The 9,581-nt window shown below is 34.4% G+C and overlaps 1 protein-coding gene across 1 annotated transcript; it reads left to right on the top strand.

Moving 5' to 3' along the window:
• Positions 1–1,756: 1,756 nt before the first annotated feature.
• LOC107867433 lies at positions 1,757–7,320 on the top strand. The gene is made up of 6 exons (XM_016713662.2): positions 1,757–2,164; positions 3,061–3,333; positions 6,254–6,414; positions 6,506–6,611; positions 6,698–6,814; positions 6,899–7,320. Exons 1-6 carry the CDS (start codon positions 1,973–1,975, stop codon positions 7,073–7,075), a joined length of 1,026 nt encoding a protein of 341 aa, XP_016569148.2. The 5' UTR covers positions 1,757–1,972; the 3' UTR covers positions 7,076–7,320.
• Positions 7,321–9,581: the final 2,261 nt, after the last annotated feature.

The raw sequence follows: 9,581 nt of genomic DNA, 5'->3' as shown, positions 1-9,581 counted from the left end.
AACCTTCGGCAGACGTGGTCGTCCAGAATTATCAACCTTTTTCTTACTTGACGATTTTGGAGCTTTCTTGTTTGAACTTGAACTGGCAACTTCCCTCAATTTCTTCATTGTTATTAGATCGTTTCGGTGCTTCAAATGGTTCTCTGGGAAATTGGGTTCTTCATAATCAAAAGAACCAAAAACGAAACCAACAACAGGAATAACAATACGTGAGCAAACTCCATTGCAAAAAAATTTATACTTTACGGGTTTACTAATTTAAAAAAAATTGCAAATAAAGCAAAGTTTGGAAAGTATAATATCATTAATGTTTTTTTTTTGACATCTAGCTGTTAAACCCAAAACCCTACTAACCTTCATACGCCATTAACAATGGTGAAAGCTAAAGCTCAAATAAAGAGGCAGCAAAACATGGTGTTGATTTCAAAGTAAATATATTTTTGCCAATAGATTCTTGACAATTATTTTCTAGTCATTCTTTGATTTTTGTTGAACTGAGTTTTTTTTTTTAAGAAAATAAGAAGGAAGAGGTGAACTTTGTCCAATTAATGATTGATAACTGAACAATTTTAAATTCCTCAGAACACGTTAGCTTTATTTTAAGTGTAAATGAAGGAGCACAAATATGGAGCAAAAATCGATGCACTAAAATAGGAGCAAAAAATGGTATTTTGATATGTATGAGGGGGATGAGAGAGAAAGAGTAAATTTAAGGGATTTAAGTAATTACTTTGAGATTTTTGTAATTTCTTTTCCAATATGAGATTTTATGTAATAAGGTAAAGTTACCTTGTGTATATACGTTTGAAAAGGTGGACATGTGTTGTCTAGTCGAGTAAACTAATTCTTTTTTAGCCATTTGACCCAATTGGTCATATGCAGTCCCTATACTCAATTGATACACTTTTATACCAAATTGATATACTTTTATACTATATTGATACACTTTTTAAAAAAGAGAAAGGAAATTTTATGCAAGCACATGCAGTTCTTATATCCAATTGATACTCTTTTATACCACATTAATACACTTTTATACTACATTGATATACTTGCAGTGTCCATATACTCAATTGATAGTCTCTTATACTAGATTAATACATTTTTAGAATGCATGTAGAAACTATACAGAGTCGTATAAAATATGTATCTAAATAATAATTGTAGTTAAAAATTGTATAAAAATGCTATAATTATTATATAGAATATGTGTATATATAGAAATGTATCATTATTATATATAGATATATATCTTTAACAATTGTTTTATATTAAAGGTATATGATATTATACTTTATTGTATAAATAAGTAAAACAAAACAAAACAAATAGTATGTTATTTTAATAATGTTGGTGAATGCAAAATAATCTGAAAAAAAATAATTACTCAGTTGTTTAAAAAGAATAGAAATCTGATTTTAAGACAATGGTTTTTTCATTAGTGCTCTGGAACATGTGCTTTATGAGGGACATGATTGTTAGATCTGCCAAAAAAAAATCATGCTACTCAAGAGTTTAAAACTCCATACGCTCTTATTGGGCACAACCTAGCAAAGACAACGGCTAAAGAAAACACGGTCCTTGGTGGCTATTTTCTGAAGTTTTAAATTTAGGTGCTAATTTTATAAAATTATTTTAATTTTAGGCATTATTTTTGTGCTTTTCCCAAAACAATTTTGGTTTTTACAATATTAGGCCCGCTTGTTTAAATACACAAGCAGAATCTGTAACGGCTAGATCTTCCACTTCCCAATTCAAAATCTCAAACAATAATCAAAAATAGAAAAAACTATATATACACATTATTCAGACCCCCCAAAACCCTTCACATTTTCAGACAGCAACTGCTCTTCCGCTCTTCGCAAAATTCTCCGATCAAATTCCGATAATATTAATCATCGGAAAATCGATTTTCCTTTTCCGATCGCCGGAAAATTAATTAAAACTTGGTGAATTTTTAGGGTTTTTTTTAATGGATCTTTCGCCAGAGACGGAAGATTACATTCGTGAATCGATCGAGTATTCTCTTGGTCTACCCGTTTCGACACAAACGCTTCAGTTAAAGCTTAAAGCATCGGAAGAATCGCTTATTCGTATTCAGAATCAGTATCTTGCTCTACACGCCAAATTGAAAGAGAAAGATGAAACAATTGAGCGCACCAGGGTTTATACTTTTTACCTTATACTCTCTTCTTTGATTTAATTTGAGTAAAATAATAGTATATGTTTGTTAAATGTTGATGATCTTTTATATGCTTATATTAAGATTTTATTTGGTAGAGTGTATAAGAATAGTGTTGAACAGGGGTGGGGTATTAGTAATACTGAGATTGGTTATGTTGAAATTCATTTGTTATCCATTGTTTGATTTAGGGCTCGTTTGGTACAACGGATAAGGGACTAAAGTCGGGAAATGGATGGATAACTTATCCAAGGAAGAGTTATCCCGGGATTGTAGTGATATTTTATCCCACCTTGAGGTTGGGATAACTAATCCGGGGATAGTTTATTTCCCAACCAAATGACCCCTTATTTAAGGACATTTCTATCTTTACTCATGGTTGTCTATGTTCTCCCTCTGTTTTATATTACTTGGCCCTATTGACTTAACACATCCTTTAAGAAAATATTAATTAGAGCGAGTTTTTTACTAAACTAACTTTTTAATGATGCTCTGCAACTATAAATTTGGCTATTACTATTTTATATAGTTTAAATACTAAGGGCATTAGGGGAAAAAAGGTAATAAGACTATCTTGGTTTGCTATAATGTACAAGTGAATTGAAACATCTCTTTTTAGTATAGGGGTCAAGTAAAATGAAACAGAGTTAGTATTAATTACTCTTATATTGCTTATACCATGGTTTGCCCCTTATATTGCTAATACCATGGCTTGTTAAGTTATGTACCTTATAATACATGTATTAGTTATACAAAGTTTGAAAATCCTACCAAACTAAAGATTAAATAATACCACGGGTTGTACAAGTATTAGTTTCTTAGTTTCTCTAATACACCCTACCAAACGAGCCCTAATTGTTAGTGTTGTTACTTGTTAGGCTGAGTCAAGTATGAATGCATCAGCATTGAAGAAGTTTGTGGAGGAAAATCAGAGATTGGCGGTAGAGTGTTCGAATTTGTTGGCACAGTGTAAGAGGTGGGAGAAAGAGTGTTCTTTGTATGACCATGACCGTGAGGCGTTAATGGATTTTGGGAATGAGGCCGATGAAAGAGCAAAGGAAGCTGAGATTCGTGTTCATGACTTAGAGGAAGAGGTTCGGAAGCTATCTGAAGAACTGCATTTCTACAAGTGTCAATATGAGACCCAAGTGGTATGTAATTCCCCTTTTCTCTTGGTTCTCTTCCATGTTTAAATTTCTGTTTTATTCGATGTTATGTCTTGTTCATTGTTGAATTGCTTATAGGTCATTTATCAGGCCAATATGGGGCAATTTTCTCTCACTTTTAAAATATGGTATTGTGTTGAATGTATTAACATAGGTCTCCAAATGTTGTTTAAGTTTAGAATCTAAGTACTTTTAACTTGCGCAACATGGAAACAAAACGATTTATTGCATAAAATTTGGAACCAACTAAGTAGGAATAGAAGCTGTGAAGAAACATTAGGGAGCCTAAATTACAATGTCCAGTCTGAGAAGCTTCTCCTGACACATTTTGAGAAGTACCTTAAAAATTTGTTTTAAGTATACTGTCTTTTGATAATCTAGCAACAGTGCCATCAAGATAAAGTGAAAGTTTTTGAGAATTTGACAGAATGGTTCTAATCATTCTTAATTGGTAATTATGTTACTCTTAATCTGCTGCATCAAAGTAATGTAATTATTATAATGTGATTCTCTATAGATTGTATTTCATTAGATACCCATTAGATTGTATTTGTCATTTATTTTGTGCTCTGTGGATTGTATTTCATTAGATACACATTAGATGATAGCACTGATTCACTCACATGCAAGGTTGACAGGAAGAATGTTAGAAGAACTTGTCATATTTAGATTGGTAGATATAATTGTTTGATATGTCAATTAAGTGAAAGAGTATTATAATTGAGTTGGAGAAAGTGTTAACTTTTTCCATCTGTCTATCCATACTTTTTCCATGGTAGATCATTTCATCTGATGCATTGTGTTATCCTTCTTTTAATATTTCTATCTCTCAGTTTTTTTTTAAAAAAAAATTATCTTGTTTTGTAGTGGGTGTATGTTGGGATAAGGTGTAATGCTATGATGTATGTAGGTATGTCATGAAGCACACAATTAATAGGTCTTGTCATCTTATAGCCATTATATTGCTTCTTCCAAGGAGCTAGTTTCTCTCACATTCTCTGATGAACCTTACCAATCAGTGGATGCTCTCAACTTTGCCTGGAAAAGGTACTTCAAATATGTTGTTAGGAAAGTTTCTAAATTTGCATCCCAGTGTATTTTCAAAAGATTCAATGTTGCTGAATGCATAAATGGATTGGCTTTGGCTAGATTGATGTGAGGTATTGTTCTCTTGTATTAATTATATACGTTACACCTCCATAAAGTAGTTGGATTCATCAGAAAGTCCACTTAACATGCCTCTTCTCAAGGCAGTATGTAGTATTTGATAATCATTGGGGTTTTGATATCTCATATGGAAGAGGTTTCCGACCCAAAAATCTCCATAGAGCTGTTGTATCTAGATATTATGAAGCTCACTACTTTGTTGATTCCCCAATTTTTCAACCATGGGTTATGATGTGGTTAAATAACTCTGCTATTGATCCCCAATTTTTCAACCATGGGTTGTGATGTGGTTAAATGACTCTGGTGGTAGCATACATTAAGCTGTCGTACCAGTCTACATTTTAGGGTTTTAGTCATAAGGTCTCTACTTTTAGGTTTTCAGCATTAGGTCTATGTACTTTGGTTATCGCCTTATTCAACTATGAGTTATCATGTAATTAATGTATCTTTGATGGTAGAGTACATTTAGATTTGAGGTCATTCTTTGTACTAATATGTCTCCATTTGCCTTATTCTTGAAGGATGAGTTATGAAGTCAAAAAAGTGTCTCGGGTAGCAGCATAGATTAGGCCCGAGGTCTCTAAACCCTACCAATGTCACAATTTTGGGAGTTTTGACTTAAGGACTCCATTTTGGGATACGCATGTCTTCTATGATACTGGGAAGCAAATGAATATTATTATTGCTCTATTCCTGTTTTTTCCTTCATTATTTTTGATATTGGTTTTCACGTGAGAAATTCGACCCAAGCGGTATAGAGCTGTTTTATGTGCATAATATGAGGGGTTTAACTTTGTTGATTGTCTCATTCTTTAACCGTGAGTTCTAAAGTGGTTGAAGTTCTTCAATGGTTAGCGTTCATTAGGCAGGTCTCTCAAACCTTCTGTTGTGTCAATGTCTTAATTTTAGGATTTTAGGCATAAGATCAATGTTATGTGAAATCTCCCATGTTGTTGTTGACCGGTATTGACATGACACAACATCGGCGTGCCAGTGGAATTGTTATCGCTGTCCAATTTCCAATATGGAGTAACTTACATTTTTCATTTCTGTAACAGAATTGGGTTTCCTTTCTACTTCCAATGTCTGATCTGATGTGGTAGGTTTGGTCTATTAGGCCCCTTTTTCCATTACACTTACCTACTGCTCCTTATTGGCCTTCTTATGTTTGTTTTTGTTTGTGTTATTGTCTGATGTACTATTGTAGAACAAACTAAATAGCATAATAGATAAATCCTTATAAAATATATATACTTAACTAAACAAATGATATTTATTTCGACTCAATGGCTTTTCTAGACTGATTTATGAATCTAACACCTAGATCCATTGTTTGGATATTCAACTGGTAACGTAATATCAAGGTACTGAAACTCCTGTCCAGACTTCTGTGGTTATGAGAATGGGAGAGCTTATTGGTATAATTTTATATCCCCTTGATATTAGTAGAAGAACTGGTAATTGCTTCATGAATAGCTTCCTTTCTCTTTCCCAGGATTCAGTTGTGCTTTTTCATGTGTAATGGTCATTCATATAATTAGATCCTTCATCTGAGGATATATAGTTAGCCTGCTGATTAGTGGAACCTAGCTAATTGGCTTCTTGGAAAATAACATGGTCAATGTAGTGTGGCAATTACTTAGTTATAGATCCTACTATTTGACACATCTCTAGATTGCTAGAAGTAAAATCTTTCATCTCGTGGCTAATTATAAGGTTACTTTGCTTATGCTTGAAGGATGACACAGCCATAGATGATGCTTCGGTGGAACAGAATCTGCTTGCCAATTTGCTGGAAACTGTGATTGATAGAGATGATGCTGCATCAACAGCTTATGCATTTCTGGAGGGATATAGTGGAATAGAAGTTTGTCAAAGGTTGTTGACAAAGTGGAAGCGGTGAGTTCAACTTCTGTTTGACCCAAATGTCTACAATTTTGCAATTTGTTTAAAACCAATTTTGCAACTTCTGGACCTTTTGCTTTGATAGATTGAGGCCATCAACACAGCAGGTTATTTCTCTGGTTGCTGAGGTTAATACTCTACAGAAAGACAAGGAACATTTGAGGATAAACCTCCATAAAGCTGAAGACGAGGTGAGCAGATTTAAAGAGCAAGAAAGTGTTTGATCTCCTGTCAGCCTAGTGAGCTAAAGGAAAAATGGGTAATTTTCTGGTTTTAGGTGAATGTATTGTTTGAACAAAACAATGTTTTGGAGGAGGCGAATAAAAGACTGATAAGGCTGTACCAGAAAGAGAAACACACACCAGGTTCTGGTGGAAAACCTTCTTCTGGCAAGGTGAGCTTATAAGAGTTTCTTTTAGCCTTATCTTTTGTTTCCTCTCTATGCGGTCATAGTTAAAGTGTTAAACCTTTTAACCAGTGCTCACAGGGCAACAAAAGGAAATCAAGCCCCAAGATAAGCAGTCCAGTGGAGGGAAAACTTGATTTCAGCGAGGTTGATTCATTGAGGCAGCCTTTATCACCATTACGGGAAAACTCGCCTGAATATAGAATATGCAAGAAGCAGCAGGAGAAGCTCCCTCTCCCCTTTCCCTGACCAGCTGCAATTTCTGTTAGTCATTTCAGGCAATTCTTGCATTTGAATGGGTTGTTACAAATCTTGGTAACTGTAAAAAGCAACATCTACATTCTCATCTTCCCCAAATTGCCTTGAAGAATTTGGTTGTTTTTCGTTGTTGTAAGGAAATTACTGTTAATCTGCTACCAATTTAGTCCTAGTGAGCGCATTATGGGTGATATATTTTGCTTGTGTTATATTGCAACGTAGGGAAGTTTTTGTTACTGCCTTATGCTTTATATGGATGAATCTAGTGACTGCAAGGGATCTTTCTAATATGTCAAATGGCCATGATTATCCTAACGTGTTGATGTTCTTGCTCAAAATTCAACTGATCATTTGCTATGGAACTGAGTACAGAAAAGCCTTCTTGTCGAATTGTTAAACGTGCGGAACTGTGAGAATGTTTTTTCTTACCGTGGATTTTATAGTCGATTTTATAGACTCCGTAGCGTCGGTCATCGTATTATTTGTTTATTGCTATTGTTTTCTATGTATTTATTTTTACATGTGAAATTTGCTTTAAATTGGTCTTAATTGGGGTTATGTAGCAAAGCTGTGAATTTGTGGGTCTTGAACGACTTATACTAGAAACTCATGTTTGCTAGCATGAGGTTTTGTCTTGATGACCTGTGTGCGTATTTCACACGATGTATTTTTGGGACAACTAGTTGCTTTGATAGTTAGCTTTCCAACGGAATTTCTTTGATTTGTGTGGCAAACACATATTGTGGCCCTTTCTGCAGGGGGAGCTGAACCATATACTCAAGGATGCCTAGTATAATGGTTGAGATACATAGTCCAGGATAATGTTTTATTTCATGCTAAACCTTGTTCCCTATTCGAACATATTATTTAAATATGTATTGTGATGTGGTTTATATAATATTTGAAATGGTTTGACTATACATTATTTTATCCGCTGTCCCTGAGTTACATGCTAGTATTCACCCTACTAACTATCTCCGAATGCTGTATTCCCACATAATATAGGCATCAAAGAAACCACACTCAACCTGAATGTGCAATAAAAGATTAAAAAGGAAGCAATAAGGGTGGAAACAAAGAGAGTTGGTTGATAAGTGAACCCCAACATAAGTGTAGTACAAAGGAGGCTTAGTCACTAAAAATTCCCATATGTACCATACCAGCCCCCAAGCCTATATTATAAGCTGAGTAAAGTCCTATCAAGATTCTAACCTAACTATCTAAAAGCTAAGGTAAGAAGAATAAGAGCAAGCCTAAGGCATTTGATACACATTGGTTGGAACTTCTTTTGTGAGTGTAAGTGTCTCTTGATTATCCCTACATTGACATGTATGTTTTCATATGAGTGATTGGGACTTCTTTGATGTGAGGGCATATGGGTTGTGTTGCTAGCTACTTACTTATTTGGGTAGTGTAACTTGTGCATAGTCATGGTTGTTTGTTGTTAATGTAACACCATATTAATTCCCTTGTGTCACATTATTGTGCTTCATTGATACACACAGTTGGTTTTAAGTGGTAAAGTTGGAATGGGGTAATGTTTTAAGCTTAAAGTTGATGATTGAGTGACGTAGATAGCTTAGCTTTATCCTAGTTGAGCATTGTTGTTTTATTTAGTTATGTTGTGTTACTTGAGGACATACAAACGTTCTAAGTTGAGGGTGTTAATGTGATATGGTTTCATAGCACTTTTGATGCTTAAAGAGAGGAAAATATGCAAGTTACTTAGGTCTTTTTGTTAGATATGATGTGTTTTGAGTTGTGTTTTGTAGGAAACCAGGTTTTGGAGTTGACTAGGAGAAAAGATGTGAAAATTGAAGATTTTGGATACCTGTGTGGGTACCTACGGCCCATAGGTACTACCTGCATGGAGAGGTGTCAAAATATGTTCTGGAAAGTTGAAGTCCAAAGATTCAGAAACTGGAGAATTTTTGCCTGCCACCTACGTTGGACTACCTACAGGTTGTAGGTAGTACCTATACCCCTTCGGTGTTAGAATACATGGAGTTCCTAAGAGATTTTGTAGTATTTTGGACACTGGCACCTATATGGGACCACTTATAATCGGTAGGTGCTACCTACGGCCCGTAAGTGGCCCAGAAGGTATGTACCAACTTCGATTATTCTCTTTTGTTTAGAATTAGTTTTTTAGGGTTTTCTTGTATTATATAAATATCCTTTTGATATTTTTAGTTAGTTTATGCTCTCTTATTACTACAAATAAATATTTGATACGTTCAATTTTGATCTTGGGATTCTTGTGTTTTTATTTTTGGTTGAGTTATTAATCTGAGACTTTGGGTTTTCATCATAAATTCTAGTGAGATTGATTTAATGCTTTAAATTATGAATTTCATTGATTGTTTCACAATGATGAGCGGCTAAATCCCTTGGCTAGGGTTTTTGGAAACCTTGCCGGATTAAGAAAGTAGAGGAAGCGCAACGTTGGCTCAAACTGATATTCTTACATGTATTGTGATCATCTTCAGTTTAGATT

This window comes from Capsicum annuum, chromosome 4 (genome assembly GCF_002878395.1).
Source record: "Capsicum annuum cultivar UCD-10X-F1 chromosome 4, UCD10Xv1.1, whole genome shotgun sequence".
Classification (NCBI taxonomy): domain Eukaryota; kingdom Viridiplantae; phylum Streptophyta; class Magnoliopsida; order Solanales; family Solanaceae; genus Capsicum; species Capsicum annuum.
This window is presented reverse-complemented; position numbering and strand designations above follow the sequence as displayed.